Source organism: Pezoporus occidentalis, unplaced genomic scaffold (genome assembly GCF_034315485.1).
Source record: "Pezoporus occidentalis ecotype Australia unplaced genomic scaffold, CSIRO_AGI_Poc_V1 ctg56, whole genome shotgun sequence".
NCBI lineage: Eukaryota > Metazoa > Chordata > Aves > Psittaciformes > Psittacidae > Pezoporus > Pezoporus occidentalis.
Window position 1 is genome coordinate 1,629,736 of NW_026915899.1, and position 26,237 is coordinate 1,655,972.

At 41.6% G+C, this 26,237-nt stretch overlaps 1 protein-coding gene across 1 annotated transcript; it reads right to left on the minus strand.

Moving 5' to 3' along the window:
- Positions 1–8,147: 8,147 nt before the first annotated feature.
- On the minus strand, positions 8,148–25,980 carry REDIC1 (regulator of DNA class I crossover intermediates 1). Its single transcript, XM_062638309.1, has 13 exons — positions 24,769–25,980; positions 22,544–22,583; positions 20,343–20,478; positions 19,369–19,501; positions 18,822–18,888; positions 17,625–17,825; positions 15,544–15,650; positions 12,487–13,019; positions 12,172–12,244; positions 11,450–11,507; positions 10,828–10,888; positions 9,701–9,783; positions 8,148–8,838 (listed from the first exon to the last, which is right to left on the minus strand). Exons 1-13 carry the CDS (start codon positions 24,789–24,791, stop codon positions 8,251–8,253), a joined length of 2,103 nt encoding a protein of 700 aa, XP_062494293.1. The 5' UTR covers positions 24,792–25,980; the 3' UTR covers positions 8,148–8,250.
- Between the last annotated feature and the right edge of the window lie 257 nt (positions 25,981–26,237).

The window sequence follows — 26,237 nt, forward strand, 5'->3', positions numbered from 1 at the left end:
AATGAGCTAAAATAGCCCATGGGCTTGCCTGAAATAAGTGAAGGGTGAGGATAACTTTGAATATGATCTCAGTAGGATGTGTTTGAAACCAGAGAGCGTTTCTGTGATGATGGCACACTGAGCAAGTGTCCCTTTCTTCCAGAGGATTTGTTTGAAGAGCTGAATGCAGCTACACGGAGCTGCCAACTGTCTCAATGTCCCCTGCCCAAACACACACCAGTTTTGTGACAAGTTATACCTTCAGACTTGATTATCAACTGGGGATAAGGAAGAAGTTGCTATTTTCTAATGGGGAAATGTCCTAACTCGAGTAAACTGGCTAAAGCCAGTTTGATGATGAACCATGGCCATGCCATGCTGGGGGCTGCTCTGGCTGTGCTTCCCAGTGTGGCAGAGGAATTGAATCCTCTGGAAATTGGTCCTGTTACCCCGACCTACTGCAGGTACTATGATTGAATCCTTGTGAGATCCAGAGTTGCCTCTGACAGAGCTGTAGCCTTTTGGTCTGGGACACAAAGAGATCACAGCCAGCAGCAGTACAGCTGATGGAGAGATAGATGCTGATAGAGGGAGACTGCTTAGCAAATGTGTGTCTGTGGCAGTGCTTACTTCCAGGACAGGAGAGAGGGAGCTAATCATGGTGCACTGACAGGTTATGGTTTTAGCTTTCTGGCTGATATTGCTTGTAAAGGTGATGAGTGGCTGCAGTTCAGATTACTTGTCACCAAATCCTCATAACAGCATTGTAGGATAATGAAAAGCTGGTGGCTCTGCTGTCAAGCACTCAATTTTTTGCCTTCTCCCATTTCCGTCTGCTCCAGCTACTATCACAGGACACCTACTGATGAATTGATTTCTGCTGAACAGATTCTGCCACCTGCAGAATTGAACTGCAGGCAGCAGCAGTACTTGCTCCCACATCTTTGTGAGCATTTTCAGGTCCAGGCCCTCAAGGCATTGAGGCCGGGTGATGCTGCATCCTACCCGAAGTCATCCATACAGTGCTGCGTGGCCTTAGCTTTGTGTACAGTGTGAAGTGTTTGCTTTCAAGGCTGCTACAATTCACAGGAGGTAGGTGAGAAGTTAATGGTAAGCTTAAACAGAAAGTGCTTTTTCTCTGATCTTGGTGATCCCCCGCTGGGTCCTGCTGGACTGGTTGAAGAGACCTGCCAGGGAACATCTCCTGAGCTGCTGTCCCTCCAGCCCCTGCCCACACAGAGCTCCCTGCACAAACGTACTCAGGCTCTTCAGCTGCTGCAGTTTCATTTCCAGCACTTCACTTGACCCAAAATGAACGGCATCTCAACCCTTCTCCTGATGGAGAGATGAACGCATTCAGCCCGTCAAGCAACTAGCTGAAATCTGTGGGGAAATAGTCGCATGCATCTGCCATAAGCCAGTCCACCGGCCTTGGCGTGGGGCTGTCCTGTTCATCAGCTGGTCACCAAGGCAGGTTTACACTCACTTGTTTGACATACATGACCTACCCTGTACCCGTGTATGTAAGTAATTGAGAAGCTCTGCATAGAGCTGAAATTCAGAAAGCTTTTGCCTTTTGAGAGTTAACTGCAGGAGTACCAGAAATATTTTCTGCATCTTGATTTTGATAGAAAAAGAGGCAACAAATCCCCTCTGAGGCCTCTAGAGAGACGTGTGGGTTTTGTTTGATTAGACGGTTTTATGGGAGACCTTGGGTCTGAGTTTCAGGAGGATATAAGGATCCATCTGTTTTTCAGATGAGCGAGACCTCTGCCTTAGCTAGCACACAATGATTTTGGGTACTGTGAAATCCCATGGAAGTGCTAATAGAATCCATAATGCCAAAAAGAAAAGCAGGGTGTCTTATTACAGAGCAGTAAGCTGTGTATGTAGAAAGAGAAGCACACATCCAAAATGACCTGCCCATGGTCTTACAAGACATTAAGGTGTAAATATAAATGTCACCAAACGTGGTACTTGCCTAAATCTCGTCAAAGGTGGTGAAAGGAGAGGTGGGGAAGGTCCACACCTGAAGGAGCAGTGGGTTTTTGGGGCCCATCAGGGAGGTGGTTGGAGATGCACAAGCAGTTTGAGGGCAGAGAGGGGCTGGATATTGTTAAACTTCATAATGAAGGTGACATGTGGAGCTGAGATTGGCTCAGGTTGCCAAGGAAACACGAGCAGAAAGAGCAAGGAGCAAATCCCTAGGAGGGGCTGGAGGAAGGAAGCAGGGTATACGGTATAGGGGACAGTTAGTGTGGGGACATGGTGCCTCTGCCACACCACTACACAATGACAGGGACAGTGTCAGGCCATCCTGGATGCAGGGAAGCAAAGACAGAAGAGGAGCCCTGGGCTGAGGATGCAGCAGCTCCTGCTTAAGCACTACAGGATTGCCTTGTGTAGCAAGTCAGGATGCAGCAGTGCTTTTCAGAGCCATGGCAAGAGAGCACGGCGTTAGAGGAGAGCCGGGCGGTCTCACCCTGCAGACCAGCAGGAAGACAGGTGCTGAGCACTGTCAGCCTCTGGTAGGTAACGGCACTGGAGTCCCTTAGTATTTGCTCCCTATGGTGCCACCTCTACGCAGAAGTTGGTTTTCCTTTTGATCTTCTAAGCAGACTGAATGGTCTAAATCTCTCTCTAAAGGTGTTTCTATTTGGCTTTTCTTTTTCTTTTTTTTTTCCCCAGGATCTCAGATAGTCACAGGCTTGTTCTCCAATTACTTTTACATTTACATTTTTGGGGCACTGCACTGCAGCTTGTTCACTGCTTAATCTATCGAGAGACAAAGAGAGAGAATCACCCGCACTGTCACCCTGTCCCTGGTGACAAGGCATGGGAGCAGGGTGAGACCTTGTCATGGCATTCCGGGCCTCAGAACCCCTGACCGCATTTGTTTTAGTCCTGTTCCTCAAGACTGTACAGGGTTTGTATTACAATGCTCAGAGCTGATGCCGTCCACCTGACCTGTTTACATGTACCTCTGGTTCCCTTGGGTAGTGCTGTGGCATCTGCAGCTTTCCCTCCCTGCAGCTTTTCCTTCTTCCCAAAGCCATTTCCACAGCTGAGGCTCCTGGTCCCCACGTCCCCAGCCATCTGTCACCACATCCCACGTTCACATTGATGTCTGATACAGCAGTGTGCCCTGTCACGGGGCTGTCACAAGATGTGACTGCAATCAGAGCCAGCCTCTGATGTGGCTTCTCTGGTGTTGGGGTACTCACAGCCCCCAAGTTGGCTGGGAAGGGCAGGGAGGGGGGAGTCAGAGGGGAGTCAGCTGCCCCACACAGCATTGGAGCTAAGCTGGGGCTGGAGCAGGTGTCCCTGCTGTGTTCCTCTCATGGGCTGCCAAAAACGGTGGGAAAAAAACAAGGGCAGCAAAGTTTTTGAAGCTGGGTAGTGGCTGAGTGCCACCTGCAGCCTGGTACCAGCCAGGGTTGCCTTTGCATGTCAGGTCTCATTGTGGTGGGTGGGATTCACAGGGGGACACTGAAAGCATCAGGGCACGCCAGTCCCTGCTGGGAGAGTGCTGAGTGCCCCGAGTCTAGCCTGAGGTGCTGGGGCTGGCACTGGGGGATGAGCTGGTGTTGGGGTGAAACACTGCTGCTCTTCACTGCTGAGGGAAACCTGGGTGAGCAGAGGTAGGAGAGGCAGGTGGGGGCAGAACAGCAGTACCCAGCCTTGTTCCTTGCTCACCTGGAGCTCCCCTCCCTCCTGCCTTGGCCCAGCACAGGCAGGAAAGTGCTGCAGGCAGCAGCCACTGTGAGCTGGCTCAGCTTCCCTGGGGTCACCTAACCTTGGCAGTTTCTCCCCCCATCCCCACACCAGGTGTCTGTTGATAGCAGCTGGCCATGGCCCGGAGCATCCTGCTTCAAGCAGGTCTTGTACTGGGTAATCTCAAAGATCCCAGCCAGCTTCAGCTGGCCTGGGGTTCCCCAAAATTCATCTGTTTGCAGGGAGTGCAACTTCTCTGGAGAGATCTCCTTACGGATTTACTCCAGGGAATAGAGTAAATCATCTGCAATGTGATGTACTGGCTTGTCCTATTGACTGGTCACAGCTCTGGGCCCTCTGGCCAGCCAGCCCCCATGTGCTGAGTGTGACACAGCAGCAGTAAATCACAGTTCTCTCTCTGCCAGCATGCACAGTTGATTTGGAAGTGTTTCATCTCAGCTCTATTAAATAATACAACTTCCTTCTTGAAGCCTTCTGCCTCATCTTCACTGACCCTCCACCCTGTGTCTTTCAGCTCAAGTTTCCCTATCACCTCACACAGAGCTGGTGTATCAGTGTCCCCTGCAGCCATCTGCATGCTGCATGGGAGCTCACTGCAGGCTTTCACACCCAAAGAACTACAGCACCCAGAGCAAGCCCCTCAAGATGCAGGATGTGACTTACACTGTGGCTAGGTGAGGTGGTGAGCATTCAGTATTCAGTTCACAGAGTTATGAACCTTTTTAGGGTTTGATCTCACCAGCCCTGGGAAGCAGGATCTGGCTCAGGTAACCGGGACTGCCACTTCCAACCTATCAGAGGCTGTCAGTGAGAAGAGTCTGTATTTAGAAGCATTCGGGTGCCACCATTAAACCAGTGCTTCTGGGTTTTGGTTAATCACAGGTACCCTTCTGTCATGTTCCCCACAAAACTCAACTTATTATTGATATTTAAAATAGTTAATAAGACAGACTTTTCTGTGGCCTGCCCAGTGGTTTAGCACACTGCAGGAAGATTAATGTGGATGGAAAAGGAGCATCTCTGCCTGTGCTGTTGCCTCAGAGAGAGCTGGTGGTGCCTGGATGTGTAATAGTGGGGTGACGGTCATTACTGTGGGTTACAAATATTGGTGGATTAGTAGCATCAGCTGCTGAATTATCACCTGAAGAAAACATGATTTGAGGCTACCACTGGAAGAAAGGAGATTCCTACTACACCAAACTCAGCTTTTCCCAAAGGTCACCAAAAAATCACGTGAAAAAATCACCTGAGCAGAGGTGGAGACTGGTGCTAAGGAGAAAGCACGATGCTCTTCTGATGCAATAATAGTAGCATAAATACTTTAAAATACCTCTCTAGTGACTTAAAAAGAGCTCACTGCCTTATCATCATTGCCAGCACACATGCCACTACAAAGATAGATAGCTTGCTTTCTTCTGATTGCTTTGCAATTACAGGTAAAAATTGTAAGGTAATTGGATTTTACAGGCTCTCATCCAAAGGGTTTGAAACATGATTATTTACAGTGATTGACATATCCCAAGTGGTGAATTATTGCATTAGAGACGTGGATGCACCTCTTACGTATGTACAGTCAGTCAGAAAATGTCTGTTTGGCACTGAGCTGTGTAATTTCAGCCCTTACTGAGAAATGGTGCAGTCTTGACTGAAACCTGGCTGGAGCCAGGCAGATTTTGAGAGCATCTCTGTTAGTGGCTGAAGTAAAATCAGCTATACCCACTGAAAGGCTCTAAATTATGAGAGATATGAGAGAGAACTTAATAAAGTGGTATTGCTTCATTTGAAACCTCCCACATACACACCCACATGGTGCAATGAGCTCTCTTTTCCCAGTTCTGACCTGCGCTCTTTGACCCATAGCTTCCCAAGAGCAGGCTGGGAATATGTCCCAGTCAGAGGCTAGCTCTGCAGATCAGGAGTACCCACCTGAACTCGGGTAGCTTGCTTCACTGTAAAATAAAACACAATTCTTGATTCTCAGAAGTGATGCCACTCTCCAACCGTGTCCTGGGCTGCATCAGAAAGAGTGTGACCAGCAGGGTGAGGGAGCAAATTCTCCCCCTCTACTGCACTTTAATTAGACCCCACTTGCAGTCCTGCATCCAGCTCTGGGGCCCCCAACACAAGAGGGACACGGAGCTGTTGGAGCAAGTTCAGAGGAGGGCCACAAATATTCTCAGAGGTCAGAGAATTGGATTTGTTCAGCCTGGAGAAGAGATGGCTCAGGGGGGACCTTATAACAACTTCCTAGTACCTAAAAGGGCCAACAAGAAAGCTGGAGAGGGACTTTTTACCAGGGCATATAGGGATAGGACAGGGGAAGATGGCTTTAAACCAACAGAGGGGAGATTTAGATTCGATGTTAGAGATTCTTTGCTGTCAGGGTGGTGAGGCATCAGAACAGGTTGCCCAAGGAAGTTCTGGACGACCCATCCCTGGCAGTGTTCAAGGCCAGGTTGCTCAGGGGCCTTGAGCAACCTGCTCTAGTGGAAGGTGTCCCTGCCCGTGGCAGGTAAGGCTGGAACTAGATTATCCCTTCCAACCCAAGCCATTCTATGATTCTCTGAAGTTAATGGCAGCTTACCTTGGTTTGGGTCATTTCAGCATCTCTCTAAGTACAGCCACCAGAGAACTCTCTGGCTATGTGGCAATTTTACATCTGACAGTCTAACAAAAACACAAACCCAAAGTATAGTGTTTTTAGCTCTAAGGTGTGTTCACTGCCCTCTGCTGTATCATATGGCAGTAGGCTGGCAGCCCAAGCGAGCTGGAGCAGCACTGGCTGTGGGAAAGGGCATGGCATGGGACATGCAGCACTGGAAAGACTGCCAGGTATGTACCAGGCATGAGGGATTGCTGGGAAAGTGCAGACCTTGGAGATGGACTCATTGAAGCCAGCATGGGCTGCTGCTGGTGTGGCACACTCTGAATGGACTTCACAATGCGGAGTGAATGACTGTGCCTTACAAACCGCCAGCAATGGCTGAGCTTTCAGCAAATCACAGCTGTTATAGAAATAAATTATAGCTCCTGAAAAGAAGAAGAACATTGCAGTTTCAGATTTAAAAAAAGTAATAAATCACTAGGGAGCTTGCCTTGGCAATAAATTGAGGCAACCTAAAAAAAGAAAATCTGCTTATGTCAAGCCTTAGGAAGTGGGCAGCAAACTGGCTAAATGATAGTTACACATTTCAGAAGACTGGCTGTGTAAACCACTTCCCGTGTATGCCATTTCTATATATAAAAGACAACACAATTTTCTTCCAAGCACAGAAAAGTCCCCTGAAATTTCTAAGATGCTATTTTAAAAGTAGCAGACCCATAAACCTGCAAACTGTTGAGCAATGCAGACCTGCTTTTAAAAATGGGGTTTAGCTTCCAAAATAAAACCTGGCAGAAAACACAGCCAGTAGTTCGATGATGAGAACAGAGACAAAGAATGGTGATGGGTCTCATCAAGGATGGGTGACACACAGCTTCACAAACCTTCTATTACAAAACATACAAATAAAAGAAACCCACCTGATTGATGGGAAAAAGCAGTGACTCTTTCACCAGCTGCCTCCAAGGGAGAAAGCACCTCTTAATTTGCTTGGAAAAACAAATCTGTGCTGTTTAAGGAGTAGTCTCCAGCATAGCTTTTGCTTAAGCCCAGTTTGCAATGAAGAGGATCCCTGCATGCAGCCAGCTGACTAATACAGCATATACACAGACACTTCCCCACATATATGATGTATATACAACTAAAGGTGTATGGATATATAAGACGTCAGTAATAGAGTGAGCCTCCCTGCTGCCTTTAATAGGAACTTCTTTAGAAGAAAATAACACCTAGAAACAGTATTATCAGTAACCTTTATTTGTTGAGATTTCTAACTTCATACAAATACTGAAGAGGAAAGCTTTTCAGATTTTCAACCTGCAGGGAAAATACAGAAACACATACAAGATCTGCCAGTATTAACAGCCAGAGAATGAATCAATAGAGCTGCTATGGAAGGAAATATAATCAAATTTTTTGTTTGTTTTGGTAAAAATCAATTAATCAATTCTTTTAAAATCACATTCTAATCTATGCATGCAGATGTACATTTTCTGTTGTTTTCCATTTTTGTATTTAGTCCAAACAAGCAGCAAAGGCTAATTTGTCTGTTAAAATGGCTAAAAATCTGACAACAGTTCTGAACTAAGAGCCACAAGAATAAATATGTTCTGAAGTGAAACGGAACTTTTCCACTTCCTTCAAGAGAAGCAAAGTCAATCCCAAACTACAGAATCTTACAGATACATGGTGGGGAAGCCAAGATAATTCCTAAGGTTACATTTACAAAGCTACTGTAAAATCCTACGTTAATAGTTGGAGATCTATAGAAATTCATAGTTAAAGATAGCGGGAGGTAGATAGAAATCCATAGTTAATAAAAATCAAACAGAAAAAAAACATTTTGTCCAAACAGGATGGAAAACCCCAAATAAGCCAGTTAAATGAAGCACACTGAGAACAGGACAAAACTTCTGTATTCCTTACGTGCTGTCCTAGCTTGTCACTGCTTTTCTCTTCATTATATCAATGTAGTTCAGAACCTCTAGAGTCGTTCTGCCAGCTAAACTCAGATACTCGGTTTCAGGAGAAAACGCGGCGGGTGCTGCCGCGGTGCCGGAGCCTGGAGGCTGCAGCTCCTCCTGCGCTGGCATTTTGTGCCCTCCAGCGGTGCTAGGGGCCGAGGGGATGGAGCGCCCACAGCTGCACACCGGTGTAGGGCCACACTGGGTGGCAGCATCCACCTTACTTATTTGTGTCACAGAGCCTTCCGTCTGCACCCAGACATCGCGCCTGCTACTGTGAGTGGCAGGCTCTCCCTTATGGGCTTGATGTAACGAGCTGCCCTCAGATGGGGCAGTGTGGGCTTTATTTTCCTCCTCTGGCGCACATAAAGTAGAGTTTTTCTCATGAGGGTGGTTTGCTTCTTCTCTAGTCAAAATACTGCTGGGCTGGAGAGGCACAGTTCCAGTGTGAGAAGTCTTAGGCGGCTCTGTGCTTGCTGAAGCTAGGTTGGCATCATCTTTCTTCAAAGACTGTTCATCCCTATATTTCATCTTTTGGGCTGTGTCTTCCTCTTCAGACTGTATGAACAGAATTGAGTGAATGCAACTGTTTAAGCAGTTCAATAGCTAAGGACTAAGTTAATGACTAACTAATAACTGAGTTCATGAAATATACAGAAAGGCCAGAACTGTCTGCTTTTGTTTGTTTGCCTTTTGGATTGTGTTTGGTTCTGTTTCTCTCCTATCTCCCTCCCCCCCCCCCTTCTTTCTCCAAGGGTGTGTTTCTGGCCTTTGTGAAAGAAGAAAATGGGTAAGGCACATCTTCACTCTCACAAAGAACTTACATTGTGTTACGTTTGTGTTCAAGAATGGGTGAAAACACAGAGTGTGTCAAATCCTCCTACCTTACAGGCATAGAATCATCGCATCAGCTAGGTTGGAAAGGACCTTGAAGATCATCAAGTCCAACCTTTACCCCAGGACTGCCAAGTCCACCACTAAACCATGTCACTGAAGGCATCTACACGGTTTTTGAACACTTCCAGGGATGGTGATTCTACCACTTCCCTGGGCAGCCTGTTCCAATGCCTGATCACTATTTCAATCAAGATATTTTTCCTAATATCCAGGCTAAACCTCCCCTGGTGCAGCTTGAGGCACATAATGTAAGGCAGCTGTACATCAAGAAGCTTGCTTAGCGTCTTCCCACAGTGATATTACTGTAATTTGCCCTGGCATTATCCAGAGCCAGACCACATGTCTGGTAAACTATTTAGGAAAACTTACAGCTTATAATTTCTTGTCTTCCTCACACATGAAGTTGTTTTGTACAAAATAAAACCATAAATAACATTCCAGTTACACCCACCCTTAGATGAACTCAGAAATACAGGTATTATTCAAATGAACCCCTGCAAACCCATAAAGGGGCAGTACTCACCATGTCAGGACTGGAGCTGAAATAGCTCTCTGTCTGCCTTGGGGAGTAAATGGGAGACTGGCTGCTGAGTGATGACTCCACATCTGAAAAATGAGATGGAAGGAAAGGTTACCAACTCGCCAAAAATTTCTCCAAGCATCCAATTCCCAAGTACAGCATGTAGAATTAAACATTACTGCATCTGATGCCATTTCAAGAAACTGTTTAAAGTGTTATTGAGGTCAGTCTAATTCTTGACAATAGCCAATTCTTCTTTCAGGACAACACATCTTAACAGGAAGTGTGAGATAGGTCCCCCAAAGCTTCAGCCATGCTGTTAATTAGCAACCTGCACCAGCAGCAGGACTGTGCAACTCAAAAGCAGGAAGGACTCTGCAGAGCAAGGCCAGGGAAAGAATGTAGCAAACTCCCTGCACAGGTTGGCTGCTATACAAGTTACATGTTTTTCTCTTGGGGGCCCTTGGGATATACCAGCTCCGAAATGCAGCAGGACAGCTGACCCCTACTGCTATGGAGGGAGCAAAAAAGAACATGGGATCTCCCTACTGACTCCCCTCACTCTTTCCACATGTGGAATGACGAGTAAAATGGCACATGTCAAACATCTAATGAAGATAATAATTAATACAGAAAACATGTCCAAGATTTCTTCCAATCAGCAGACGCCTTCAGGAATAGAAAGTTACTAGCATCCACTTGGAACTTTCACTATATGGTGGTTAGTAAAGTTCAGCTCTGGTGCTCAAATCAACATTCTTGACCTCTCTTTTGGATTAATTCATAGGGGTTTTAGCAGTTACCCCTACTTTCAGAGCTGGCTTTTCTATTTAGCAGACAACTCTGGAGCAAATGGGAAGAGGTAAAATAAATATGTGTGTAATACTCACCAGAGAGGAGTTAGTTAACTGAATTTGTCTCTTCAAGGAAAAGCAAACACAGTTCTTAGTTACCTGGTAATGCTAGTTGTCTTGATACAGTGCTGCATAAATCAAAACAACAAACCCTCATCAAATGTAACATCCTGAAAAGATCAGAACACTTCTCCCTGGCTTTACAAGTCACTGTTTCAGTTTCACATGTGGAGAAAAACCTGATTTTGTAATTAATAATGTATAAATAGTACTAACCCTTCTTCATCTGGCGGAGACTGGAACTCACTCTGAACTCTTTCTCGTGTGCTGTTGTGAACTTTTAAAAATAATGAAGTGTTAATAGTGAGGGTTCAGCTGGATCAGCACCTTAAGTGCAGAAACATTCAGTTTCTGTAGTACATAAGGGACTCACTGTACTGTACTGCAAATTAATTTAAGAGCTACAAAACACCTGAGCAACACTGTATGTACCTGAGTGACTTCTACAGGCAAAATATCTAAAAGACTACTTATATGTATGCTGGCATAAAGCTCCTTTATAATCCTGAAGTGTCCTGCATATAATATCTGAGCACTGCCTGCAGAACCTGATCCTAAGGGTTAATGGGTAACTTACTTACACAATGTATTTCAGATATGAGCTTAGGTATGAATCAAGACATGTAAATTATGGACATGAATTACGGACATATGGGCTGTCTATCTTAACAAGAAGATGTTCTTTCTGGATTCCTTATATACACCATGGCAGAAAAGAAGCTTCCACAGGAGTTAATCCAGTGAAGCTATATTCAGTTACTAACTATTGTGGATATTCTTTTTAATGGTGCAAACAATAGGTTTGATAAAGAATGTATCTCTTTCTTTAAAAAGTTACCTTTTCAAATCCAAAGAGCTGGTTCTGTCTCCAGGCTGATTCTCCCACAGACTCGTCACTGACGGATGCAAACAGAGAGTTCTCTGGTAAGTGATTTCCTCTCCTGTACTTTTCTTTCTGAATTAAGGTCATTACTGGTGATTTTTTTGTCTTTCAGATTGTATTTTGTCTGAAATGCTTCCCACTATCGAAATCACTGCACTTATTTCTGAGCCCGAGATTTAACACCAAGCATCTGTTTTTTACAAAATTTGTTTATGTTGAAATGCAAATCTGAGAGATGATAGAAGATAGTGCTGCTGCTTTGTAAAACGGAAGGTGTTATGGATCAAAGTCTTTGATAAAAGTCTTTTGTAAAACATGGGGCACTCACACCTGCTAACTTCAGCTGACGGTAGACATTAGCTTCCACTGCAGTCAGTGGAAGGAGACAGGGGCTTTCAGAGAGCAAGTCAGAGCAGCAGCTTAGCTTCAGAGTCTCAAAACTGTCCCATAAAGTAGACTGTCTCTGTACTTTTTATAGGCAGATGAACAGTGGTACAAAGGGCTTACTTGAGCATAAATTTATTCACATTATGCACAACTATTTCCACTGAGAAAACTTTAGTCCTCAGTAATACTGGTTAGAATTTTGCTTTCATGTCCTCTTAGGATGTCTTCAATTCAGCAACATCTCTGCAGCTATCACTAGTTAAGGGATTGATAATTTCCGTGGCACTCACCTTTTTTGTCTTGAATAGTTCTGCACACTCTCCTGTAAGTTAATCCACTGATCATGGTGATAAGCAGAAGTCTCTAAAATAAATAAATAAAAAAAGTAACCTTTGATTTTAAAATGCATAAATGTAATTTGAAAATAAATGCTTCTGTGAACTTCAAAAGATAATTTAAATACTGATTTAAAATTAAATTACTGCATCCTGAACATTCATGACATTTTTTTCAGTCAGGGCAGACACATCTCTGGTTATAAAAACGTATGTCTTTAAAAGGAGAATGAAACCCAGAATATATGTCCTTAAAGTACTGTCACACACCAATTTTCTCAAGGTTTGAAGGTGCTCCTTTCTCTTCAGAGGCTATGAAGTAGTGCTGTCCCTCGTGACAGTCCTGCAGGTGAGTGTTATGAAGTTCACTGCTTTTCTGGCAGCTTGCACTTAAGACATTGTTACTTTTAAGTAAAACCTTTTCTGGAGCTGTGAAAATGCCTTCAAGGTGTCTGTCTACAGAATTATTATTTTCATTGATTGCAGGATAAGCTTCTCTAGCATAGTAAGGATAATTTTTATTGGTCATTTCATGCCTGTCATCGGGATCCATGAAAAACATGCCAGTGCTGCTTTGGTTAACAAAAAGATTAAAATGCTTTGTGGGACGTTTAATATTGATTGGTTTGCTCTCATCTTCAAACAGTGCCAGAAAGGAACAATCACTTCCATCTTGTTCAGGTTTTAGTTCTGAAGTTTCTTTCACAACATCAAACAATGTGTCTTTTATTCCTTCACTGTCTTCTGATTCATTTTTGGTCATTATCACTGGATTTTTCCTGGAAAAATTCATATAGTCTAGCCTGCAGAATGACATGGAGGGGGAGTAGAAAAGAACAAACAGTTTGTTCAGTACATAAATAAGCAAAACACTGTTACAGTTGACAAATTATGATAACTTGATGATAAAAATCTCAAAGATTTTACTGACCACCACACTTTTGTCCCAAATGTACATTACATCAACTGATAAACTTTCCTGTATTTTACTTCTAATTTATAGTAAGATTGATTTAAAAGGGCTTCTGCTTCATGATGTCTCCAAACACCAAGACATGGAGCACACCCTCCTGAGTACGGAAGTGTGGTTTATAAAATCAGCCACAGTATGTCACTGCTGCTCCACCAGCTGACCAAAGAAGGCCACTTTTGAAAAAAAAGAAAGAAAAGAGGAAGACAGCTTCTTCCTTTCACAAAAATAATTTGTTCTTCAATACTACAGTTCTCTCCTGTACTGGAAGCCTATGATAAACTCTGTGTATTGCTTGAATCCTGGTCTCCTTAGCAAGTGACTTCCATTTGTACTTGAGGGCAGTAATCCTAATTCAGCACGGGATTTTTCTGTTCCTGTGTCAGGAGGCCAGTCAGACATTTTGTTTTGCCCACTCCTGATAGAAGTGGTTTGGAAGATGCTGCCATAGCATCGTTAGCACAAAAGCTGTCATGCTTTCACTTACTTGGCTCCTAACACTTTCACAGCTTTTGTCTAGGCTTGATCTGGTGACTGACCTTTCAGAAAATCACAGCAAAGAATTGAGAGGCATCTGAAGCACAGAAAATTGGCAAAGGCCATTCAAAAAAAATGACTTTTCTTTAAAATAGATGGAGCAATGCTATTAATGGAACTTGAAAACTGATAAAAGGTACAGAAAACTCTTACTGGAAAAAAAAAATCTATAATGGTTTGATCAGTGAATACTTGGAACTGGATGAAGATCCTAGAGAATTTAAATGAGAAAGTGGTGTCCTCTTCATATAGAAACCTCCCCAGAACAGTTTTAAAAGGCAAAACACCCTAGAGTTTGTTTCTGGAGAAACCTCGGTAGATCTACATGAGGAAGGTAAAACCATTTTGTGAAGTGATTCAGAGGCTCCTTCTTTATTCCAGCAGAACATTTTGTAATGCTAAATAAAAGTTGGTAGCAGATGAAGAAATGCGACATTTAAATTTTTTAGTTAATATTTAATCATCTTGAGGTACCACAGTTCTCATGTATGCATACTGGCTGTATCATTGGTATGTTACAATTACATTAAACAATTGTGTAAACTTGTACTCTACTTTCCATATACAGTGAAAGGAACTCCCTTTGCAGGAGAACTATCAGCTCTTGAGATAGAATTTATGGCTACAATGGATGAAAACAAATCAAGCATGATGCAAAGAAATGGATTTGAAGATCAGCTGGAAAGATGTTAGTGAGCCATGAATGGGCAGAGGAGTAATGTAAGTGCCATAAGCAGATGAGTGCAGGTCTGAGGGCCTGTGGAGAAATGAAAGGGGAGATGTAGGCAAGATGAGGTTGTATAGGGTTTAATGTAAAGATATTCATCAGGAATTCGTCAAGATACATAGCAAGGTGAAGGTTATCCTCATTTTAGGTTTTGCTGGAGAAAGCTGGGAGAAGCTAAGAGAACAGAGAAAGTTAAGGTGGCTAAGACTGGAAGCTGATGCATTCACCTAGTTATCATGTGGTCAGTGAGTTTATCAGTTACTTGACTCCCTGGGCAAACAGGCTGTAGGTACTTCAGAACAGCAAAATAACACACAGCCTTTTTATGGCTCTATTCAGCCAAAGCTAGAGATTGACAGGAACTTTCAACCAGACAGCAGATTTACTTAGAGAATAAAAAGAGTAAAGAAAAATGAGCCCTGTAAGACCCCTAGATCCCAGGCAAAAGGCCCTGGAAAGAAACTAAAATAAAATGTTTTGTATAAACAAGTCTGGCCCTAAATCCTCTGTGATTAAAAGGATTTTTAATAAGCATACACAAAAACAAATGTATTCTAGTTTTCTATCCATTCTTTCAGAAACAAAGTGTATATTCTCATAAAAGTATTATTGAAACAATTGAATTTTTTTTAAAAAAGCTACAGTAGGATCACATATGGGAAAAAAAAATAAAATGCTGTGTTCATGGAATCCTGTATATAAACAATGTAGGTGGAGAAGTTGCTAATGACTACAGCATCAAGGTCATCAACAAAAGTGGCCAGAACTAATGAGAGCAGGGCAGCTTCCCTGCCTGTGGCTTCTTAGCAAATCCATGCTTCTCGCTTGGGGTGAATCCTGTAATACCATCATGTTTGTGATGTTGCAAAAAATAGATCATGGTGCTAAGGGCCTACTTAAAATTAATATTTTTCTGCTTCTAGCAAATTTAAATAGCTTGGCATGTTCAGTCTTTTCATTTCATTTCAATTTCTATTTGAAAAGCACCAAAATCAGTGAAAAATCAAGTAGTAATAATCTTCAGATTATCTTAGTATTTTTCTTACTTGAACTTGACTGCTATTTCTCTCATTAGTGTAAAAACACGGCCTACCTATGCAATGGCTTTAACAGTTCCTGAGGCACTGTATCAGACTTTCTGAAAATACACTGGCTTGGAGGTTCTGTAACACAAGGGTCTTGATCAGAACTATTTCCTGGCTGAGAAAACAGTAGAAGCTGTCAAAATCTGAATATGTTTAGTAGTTACAGTGTTTAAAACTTTAAAGTTGGGCTTGCAAACAATATACATGTTTTCCTACTCTTTTTACAGTAGAAGCCCACATCTCCTTACAGCCTGAGTACTGTATAACTCATACTTTTCCATATTTATGTATTACTGTTATTATGCAAAATGTCTTTAGAGCACCCCATCTTCCCATGGTATGAACAAGCTTGATAGCCTGTAACAAGCTGAAGTTCCGCTGAAGTTCCACTGAAGATCAATTCATCGTTGCAAGCTGTTGTCTGGAAGGGACCTCCAGATGTGTTTAGTCCAACCTGCTCAAAGCAGGGCCAGCTTCAAGGTTCATCCAGATTGCTCAGGATTGCTCAGGACCGAGATTCTGCAACCTGTCTGGATGGCCTCTTCTGGTACTTAGCTACTTTTGTGACCATATTTTTTCCCATACAAACAGAATTTCCACTGTTGAAACTTGTGACTTTTACTTCTTGCCATTTTGCTGAGTACCTCTGGCTCTGCCTTGCTTATAAGACTGTTTAGACTGTGGAAGACAGCAGTTAGTTCACCCCACATCTCCATAGCCTTCTCTTTCCCAGGCCACACAAACCTTTGCTCAGTCTCTCCACAGTCATCACGTGCTCCAATGCCCTGAAAAATTTTGTGGCACTTCATTGGTTTTGCTACAGTTTGTTGATCTCTCTCTTGTACTGGCAGTTCCAAAACCAGACACAGCATTTCAGATGTGTTGCTACAGACGCTGCTCAGAGGGAAATACTCACTTCCCTATGACTGCTTGGTTATGCTCTTTCTAATACAGCCCTCTATGTGTAGTTGGCCTTTGCTGCTACAAGGTCACACTGCTGACTCATGGACAACTTTCTGCCCAGCAGCACCCTCAGGCCTTTCCCTGCAAAACTGCTACCTACTCAATCAGTCACCTGATGTGTGGGGTTTCTCTGTGTTAAACTCTATGAAGTTCATGGTGGACATCTGCTTGTCAGGATGCCACTGAACATAATGTCAGGATGCCCTGTTAACATAATGATCAGTCTGCCTATTTGGTGTGACACATGAACCTGTTATGGTGCTGAGGGTGCACACTGTTCCACTGTACAAGTCTCGAATAAAGATGTAGTGGACTTGGTATTAATCTCTGGGGATTCCTGCCATTACTAACCTGTTATCAATTAGACTTTAGCCAGTAGACAACTACTTTGAGCATGATTGTTACAGCCAGTTTTTTACCCATCTTATTATCCACCCATCTTGTTCATACCTCCCCACTTTGGCTACTAGGATCCCATGAGAAGCATTTTTAAAAGCCTTGCTAAAGTCAAAGTAAATATCTGCTGTTCTTCCTTATGCATAGAGCTAGTAATTTCATCACAGAAGGCAATCAGGGTCAACAGGCATAGTATGGCCTTGGTAAATCTATGATGGCCGTTCCTTGTCACCTTCTTGATATTTATGTACCTTGCAATTGCCTCTGGGAGGTCTAGCTCCATAAGCCTTACATGGACAGAAATGAATACTGTAAGAGCTATGTTACTCACTGCATGACTACAGATTAGGTCACGGTGATCACCTGAGATTATAACTATACCCAGTTACACTAACTGTACAGTTAAGAAAGCTGTATTTATAATTGTAATACATTTCAGCTTTCTTTAAGCAACTTTACAAGCCAGAAACAAAAGCAAGGTAGTGGTATGTGACTATCTCTCTTTTTGCAGATATTGGTAATACTGGAAGCTCAGTGAACAAAAGCTCAAGTGCATTTCATAACAATAGCAGAACTACATTTCTATATGTAGAATATTCATTGTCAATACCAGCCTACAAGAAATGCTGATTGTTTACAATTATCTTCACCACTACACTAATTTTACACCTCAAATAAATGAATGTTAGTTTAAAATAATTCTGTGGAAATGACAAAATATTCATAAAACCTGGGTTTGCAGCTTCTCTTCATAGGTCTGTTCCCAAGTGTGACCCATTAGGTTTGTGCTCAAATTTTCTTCTGAAAGTTGTGTACAATTAGAGGACCAACAAACAGAAGAAGACAATGGACAGGCACTAAAAGCACTTGCTGTGCTGTCTTCACATTCCATACTAGAGTCAGCATATGTTAATTCTGTTACTTGTGGTAACTAGACAAAACATAGCAGAGAGACATTTTATTTACCTAAAAATGTTTTGATGTCAGCATAAAGTTCAAAGTAATCAAAACTTTTTATATCTTTTACATCTCTGCACATATACAACAGCAAGAGAAAAGTTTCATGTATTCTGATAGGATTTTTTCATGGAAATCATACAGTAATAAGGGCTTATTTCAGGGAAACACCTAAGCGCCTACTTTAAGCAGAAGTATGTACACAAATGTTATCCTGAGGACAGATGGGTATAAATCCATTTAGCACTAGATGTGTAGGTAAATGATTGGCTGACTTAGTTCCTAGATAGTAAAACGAAAATAATTGACTCCATTGAAGAGACAACTCCAACATGTTGTGAAACCAACAATGCTATTTCAAGCAAATCAGAGCACAAGTAGAAATTTGAAGGCAAAACTCATGAAATGTTACTGTATCTACAGCTACATTGCTACGCAAACTAAGTGTTTTCTAACAGAATTACTAGCTTGGTTTTGGGGATTTTTTTTTTTGTTTAATTGTTTTTTTTATGCAACAGTGGAACAGGTCTTAAAAAAAACCACTTAAAATCCATCTAGAGAATGTTTTTCACTGTAACCTCAATGACTGCATGAACTTCTCAATTGTATCCACTAAGACTTGTACTTAAGTTCCTCTTAAAGATTCAACTTTTGTCTATGCTGTTTACATTTCATCATTTCACATTTCTGCATATTGTTTTTAATTTTCTGCTGTTGGCCTCAGTCTCTTTCCCACAGTCTCTGTCCTTTGTGACTAGCTTAGAGCACAAAGGTGAGCTTTTCTAGAAATACATAAGAAACAGCAGGAATGGATATAAAACATGACTAGCAAATAACATATCAATATAGCCTTAAAGAAGACTTCACAATTCAGCATCCATGAGATTGGGTCACTCTTTGAAAAATCACTTAAAAATACAGTCACTGCTGCACATTTTTAGCTTTACATCAGTGAGAATGATATACTCACATTATGCTGGCATTTTATTTTCTCGGAGAGATGCTGCCTTCTGCTGTCCAAAACTTGCTTTTGTAACCTTGTAAAATGAATAAAACCAGCCTATGATATACGAGATATAAGATCTATAAGATTAAAACCATTATTAATTTCAAAACAATATATTTTTCCACACATCTTAAACAGACCTGATTCTTAAGCAGTTATGAGCAGTCACTGTGTGAGTCAGTCACTTTAGGGTGTCTGAAGTTGAATGGGAAAAGAGTGTAAGTGGAAAAGGCTGTTTGAATAGCCAGCTCTGTCAGATAAACTTAGTGTATGTATCTGACATTAAGTAAAGAAATTTTTTTTTAATCTCTCAGTTTTGTGCAGTTTTTTATTTAGAATACATTTATTTACTCTGTCATAGAAAGAGTATCACAGGAATGCCAGGAGTGATTGTAAAACTTCTTCATCTTAGAATGGTGTATTTATGTTTACTTAATAGCACAGATATAACACCAAGAAGAAATAGGTTTTCCAGGACTTTATTATAACTTAACTATAGCCTGTAAAGTACCTGTTCTGGATGTCATCTAAGTTAGGCATACGTTGTGTATGCAATGGTGACGTGGGAAGCTCTATGTTGTGCCTCCTAGCAGGTATTTTTACATCTTCAGTAATATCAATGTGTACTGGCTTCCTCATGCATGCTGCAATGAAAGTATCTGGAATGTCAGTGATGGGTTTGGAGAAAGTTTTGAGCTTTCTGAATTTTCACTAAAGTACAAAAGCTGTTGTTTTAGATTATCTTTATTAATTTAAAGCCATATTTTTGCTTTCTTTCTTACTAGCAATGCAACAGCTTTATTCTAAATGGCATTATAAAATTATTTATAGTCAGCTGCTGTGTGTAGACAAGCCTTGTTGCCCTCTTCAGTCACCTTTTAATCTTCCTAAGCACACAACAACAAATTCTCCACAATCTGGTTTATGAATATGTCACAATGGATAAGAATCATAGACTCATTTAAGTTGGAAAAGACCTTTAAGATCATCAAGTCCAACCCTAAACCATGTCCCTAAGCACCAGTTACAAAGAGTTAGGAATCACGTTGCACAGATGCTTTTTAGGAGCTTAGTTATGGATTTTAAGGAAGATACTCTGGGTAGAATTGACAGACTATTCCAAATGCCCCCCAAAAGTTATGAAAAGGGAAGTGGAATACAAATAGACCCATTCAATGGCAAAGGGAAAAACAAATGTATGTAGGGTAAAATTGATGAATGGAATGAGGAAGGTACACAAGTATACAAGGCTTTAAAGGTGAAGTAGGCAGTAGCCAGAGTTGGTTGATTCCTCTTATGTACTGAATTTTTATTCAATCATAATTTTTATATTTACTCACAATTGTTTATTTTAAAAATAACACAACACTTATTTGAGCATGAAGTTTCAAGTGGAAGAACGAGACCTGACATAATAACAGTAATACTTAAGGACAACGGATTCTGTCAGCAGTGAAGTCAGAATGATAACTATACTAAACTCACCAGAGTTGTCTTTTTTGGTTGATATCTGATTCACAACATATAGATTGAGGAGATCTAAACTGACTGCTGAACTTTCAGGAGATGACACTCCCAGAAGCTTCATCTTTGATTTAAGTTTCTTCTTTTCAAAGAATTCCTAGATTTTTTAAAAGAGAGAATAACTTTTTTGATAGAAGCTTCAGAGACAAGTTAGCAGCATATATAATCCTTTTGAAAACAGCATGCAAGACTTAGCAAACATTCCTAACAATAAAAGCACACGATTAAATCTCTAAATCCTCACACACTGCCTACTGTTATTTATTTTATTTTTATTACCTTGAAAGACTGCAAGCATAATTTGGTCATATTCAAAATTAAACACTGTTCTCTTAATGCCAAAAGCTTGATCTTTAAACACGCATGCCTCAAACTTTTTGTATGATCATTAAAAATATTTCTTTAAAATAAAAAACTTATGAAATGCTGCAAGGAAAAAGTTGGAAAAAAATTAAACTTGGGTTTTTAGGCAGCTTACAAGATTGTAGGCAAGTTAAGTCAGCAAGATTACATACACACAGCCATCTCTAATGACATAAAGAGTTTACTGTTCTCCAAATTTGTCTTTCTTGACACAGAAAATAACCTTGTGACCAAAAAAAAAAAAAAAAAAGAGAAAAGAGTAAAGAAGAAAAATCTCTATGACTGGGACTCCAGAAAGGCTTTTTGTTGCAAGAAATAAATAGAGATGATTGACACTTTGAATGTATCAAGCAGATGATTATAGAAATTTTAGGAAACAAAAAAATCTGCATTTTATAGGAGACTATTAATAATCATCCTACAACCACTGGCATCAAGCACAGCAGATGAATAAATAAAACCAGTAAGATTTCTTTGTTTTAATCACAAGGAGGATATTGAAAACCTAAGGCTATGTCAAAACACAAAACAGCATCAGCTTTTCTTCTGAAATGTAATTCCTACCATTATTGCAGGTTACATATAACTAATATACCCAGCTTGCCCCTTGGTAACTATTTTCCCATATATTTTATTATATCACAATATTTATCATTCTAAGATGTTACCATCTATGGAAAATACCTGTTCTTCAATTAAGAAGGCTATTTGCAATGTGGTGAATTCAGCCTATGTACACATCAACACTTCAAAATTCATACTGCTTTGGAGTCCACTCGCCCAAAATGTACCCATGCCCCTTCAGTATCTCAGATCTTTTCTTCGCATTACCTCTAATTTACTAAATTGCTACTAATTGTGTAATTACCACTGTATTTAGTAATTCAGTAATTATAAAATTACTAAAACAATCCTATCTATCTTGTTTTCTTTCCTACACTGAAGCAAATTACATAGTTCTAATGTAAATTCTGTGGTTCAGACAAATGAATCCTGAAAAAACAGATCTTTTGACAACTCACAGGCTTCCAGGAGACTGGGAAAGTTATAGGAACAACAAGCTGCTGGTTGCTCCTGCATTCCCTTTGGTAAAGGTTTTAATTTCTGAGATTGTCTCCATACTGTCAGCCTAGTATTCCTCCTGCTGTATATGCCAATGCACCTGCCCTGGTCAGCCACAGTGATGGAGATTCCCTATACTCTTTTTCCCTGCTGCTGGGGAGGAAATTGACTTATCTTTACTACAGTTATAACTGCTTTATTGTACTGTTTTCTTCCTCTTTCCTGTTTGAAATGTCTTCTGCTATGCCATGGATAAATTTGATTCTATCACTTCACTTCCAGATTCAAAATACAAATAAGCTGGCCTACTTTTGCAAATGCCAAATAAAGTACTTCAGTGAGCCTAACATTCTTTTACGTAGCCCAGGAAATAGCTGTGTTTATGTGTAAGTATTAGGCCAGCTGACCATGTAGTTGTCGCAGTAAGGCTTCAAGCAATCCCATGTGTCAGCGCATACCAACAAAATATAGTAACAGAATTAATTCAGTACAACTTAAATTGGATGAATTAATTCATTCATGCCTTCTCCTACTCCCTCCCCTTCCTGCTGGAATTCAGTGTAGTAATCCTAGAACAAGATTTCTGTCCTAAAAGTTACATGAAGTTAGGTAACCATTACAACTGTTATGCTATAGCTTTGAGTCTCACTCCAAATGCTTTGAAAGTTTTTGCCTAAATGAATCAACTAAAGCATTTAAGTAACAATGTAAAATCTAAGATACCTAGAACTGCTTACCTTTTGCTTTCTCCTTTCCTGCTTTAGTATTATTCTGCTCCTGAAAGATGCAAATAAATTTTGTTTTAATTGTAAAAGTATAATCCTGAGTCATGGCTTGAATTTCTCATCAATGGCATTGAGAATTTAGGACACAAATTATGTTCCCTTATGTTATGTTTATGTTGATGTGATGTTATGTTGATGTTATGTTATGTTATGTTATGTTATGTTATGTTATGTTATGATGGATCAAACCTTCAGGTAGTAAAGTCAACATATGTCTGTTGAAGTCACTTTGATACTGGTTTACTCAGGTAAGTACAGGACCACATTCTGTCTTAGAGCTACCAAATACATTGAACATTCAGAATGAAAAGTTTTTTGCCATTTGACCTGTAATGCAGCATTTAATCAATTCTTAATTTCTTAAAAAATTGTCAGAAATCCTTGTCAATATATTAATTTCTCCTAATTTTCTTTGTCATGCTGCAACATAGTTACAAAACCATATTGGCAAAGGAAACAAAAGAGCACAATACAAGTTTCTACCTTTGGGGACTTCACAGAATATTGTAAACATTTTGTAGAAAAGGTAAGAAAAATTGATTGTCACTACAAGTTTTATCAAGCTGCTGTTCTTGGTGCAATATTAAAAGACAGTTATACCTTAAACTACATTTCTCACTGGTTAAATATAATCTTAAATGCATTGCCTACAGGAGGTGTTGCATAAAACTGGAGCTATGGGTAACTGCTGTGAGCAGGGTGAGCATGGCTGCAGACCTTGGGTTGGTAAGATGAAGGCTGTTTTTTTCAGAGTTAGAAATAAGGATTATCCCCTTGGAATTACTTTTTTTTTTCTTTTTTCATGGTGCTGAATGTTAAAACACACGTTCCAAACATATGCATGTAACATTTACCCTTGCATAACATTTACCTAAAATGTAAATCCCAGCCTCACTGAGGAACCCCAGCAGATAATCAACAGCAGCAGAAAACAGCAGGGTGATTTGCTATTTGCTGAGTGCAACACTCCTACACACTGCTTTTCCTTACAGCGCAGCATGATAGCTATTTAGGATGAAGTTGGGGTGGTCAGGGTTTTTTCTCAAACTGAAGCTGTCCCTTCCACCTGTTTCACAGGGGCAAATTCCAGAAACTTCATATTGCTGGCACGACTTCCAGATGGGTAAGGCATCCTTCTAGTTTGATTCTGGAGTAAAGATGACTATAAAGCTGTGTTTCACAAAGCTGCTTTCAAATGGCTGACAAAATCTGCAGGGTTTATATTTCTAGTAGATAGGCACCTAAAGAAACTGAATGGTAACCTTGGTTTGTTTGTTTTGTTTTTTTTTTTTTAATGTTACAACTCAGTGATTATTTTACTATTTCAGTGAATCTCAAGAACTACACATATTTTTCCCCAGTGGTAATCACTGTCATTAGTGAGGACATTAAGGACAGGCCCAGTATGCAGAGACATAGGGCCAAACATGACCCACCCTGCCTGGTATGGGAGGACATCGATATCTTGTCACACAGTCTGGTTCAGGAGGGGACACCGGGGCTGCACATCCACCATGGCTGTGCCTGGTCTGTGAGGGGACACTGGGGCTGTCACATCCACCATGGCTGTGCCTGGTCTGTGAGGGAGCTGAGCCTGGTCTGTGAGGGGACACTGGGGCTGTCACATCCACCATGGCTGTGCCTGGTCTGTGAGGGAGCTGAGCCTGGTCTGTGAGGGGACACTGGGGCTGTCACATCCACCATGGCTGTGCCTGGTCTGTGAGGGAGCTGAGCCTGGTCTGTGAGGGGACACTGGGGCTGTCACATCCACCATGGCTGTGCCTGGTCTGTGAGGGAGCTGAGCCTGGTCTGAGGGGACACTGGGGCTGTCACATCCACCATGGCTGTGCCTGGTCTGTGAGGGAGCTGAGCCTGGTCTGTGAGGGGACACTGGGGCTGTCACATCCACCATGGCTGAGCCTGGTCTGTGAGGGGACACTGGGGCTGTCACATCCACCATGGCTGAGCCTGGTCTGTGATGGGAGACCAGGGCTATCACATCCACTTATGCCTGAGCCGTCTGTGAGGGGACACCAGGGCTGTCACATCCACCATGGTTGAACCTGGTCTGTGAGGGGACACCGGGGCTGTCACACCCACCATGGCTGTGCCCGGTCTGTGAGGGGACAATTACTCAGCACGGAGCCATTTCTGGCAGCCTTTGAAGTTTCACTTACCGGCTCCCGCCGACCCAGTTCATTTTCTGCTGCTGAGGAGGGAGGGAGAGCTGCCAAGTGTGGCGCTGGGGATAGAGAGCAGAGGCAATGGTCACCACAGGTGTGGTTTTCCACTGCCCAGCAGCGCCACAGGGCCCTCCTGCAGGGCCGCCTCCTCCCTCGGAGCACTGGGGCAGCTGCTCTCCATGCCCCGGGGCTGCCTGGTGCTGGCAGACAGGAGGGAGAGGATGAAACCAGAACAGACAGCAGAAGAAGCACGCAGGAAGCCAAGCAGGGCAAGAGCGGATGCTTTGGTTGCTGCCATCCTTCCTCTACCACTGGCACTCCCACAGAGGCTGCTGCCAGAAGCCATTGCCCTTTTGCAAAGGAATCACAAGCCCCCTTCTGTCGTAAGCGAGCTGAATTCACAGTTGTTTGAGTGGGTTACACAGCTGCTGATGTTTTGTCTTTCATGCCCAGCTTGTCACTGCTATAATCACCATAATTTAGGTGCAAGCAAGAAGCATCTTTTTCATCATCCTGCTCTTTCTCAGGTATTTCAGTATTTCAATTCAGTGAGAAGTTTCTAATATGCATCCTTGCTTTTGGAGCTGCCTGATGAGCTTTTTGTGTAACTAGAGACAAACCCTTGAGGAGGGATGCAGAACTACGGGTGCTCCCTGTGCTCCTGGGGCACCTCAGCTCCCTGTACTCCTTTCCTTTGGACACTGCCATTGTTTCAGCAAGTGAAGGCACCCATTTACAAACTAATCATTAAAATTCTATATAAATCTTTTCCTGTGCTGTTTCTTTACTGAGTTATCTTTACACTAACATTTTCCAGGGTGCTAATATTGATTGCTATTAGTACAACAACATGAAGAGTGCTCAGATCAGATGTTATGAGCCCAATATTAAAAACTACCCCAGTTTTTTTTTTTTGAGTCTTTTTTTTCTAATACTTTTAATTTTGCTAGTGTGTTTATAGAATCCATGGCTAAGAGATTATAGAAGTGAAAAGATCTGCTTCTCTAAAATATCACCAATTAAACTGAATTAAACTGAATAAACTTATTGGGCAGAATGTTTTACCATTGAGATACCTCTGGTATTTCTGATTCGTATGCATAACTGCTTCTTGTAGTAACACTAGATTAAAATCTTCATAGTAAAATATATCTGTTTTAAGTGTGTGTGCCTCTGCAGTTAATATGACAGACATCAAACTGAAAGATTATTTAACTAATGTCATCACTTGAAATAATTCTCTTTATTTTGTTTGCATTTCCACCTAGTGTAAATGTTTAACTTGTTAATACTATGCCTAAGAGGTAGTTTGAGGCATGACATCATCAAACCCCTTTTGTTTTTCTAACATGGTATTTTCTGTACCACCCTTACTCTTACTCTTGCACAGCATTATCTGGATTTAAAGGAAAACACTGTACTTTTCTTTGTGTTTGATTCATTGAATCTGCTAGTTTGTAGAA

Bases quoted from the DNA above. Each gene is read 5' to 3' on its own strand.
- REDIC1 (XM_062638309.1), bottom strand. From the start codon at position 24,791: ATGAACTGGGTCGGCGGGAGCCG. The intron at 15,651-17,624 runs GTTTTATGAATA...CTGTTTTCTCAG, and splicing joins AAGAGAAGCTGCAAACCCAG to CCAGGAAATAGTTCTGATCA. The intron at 12,245-12,486 runs GTGTGTGACAGT...TATTTATTTTAG, and splicing joins TTCAAACCTTGAGAAAATTG to AGACTTCTGCTTATCACCAT.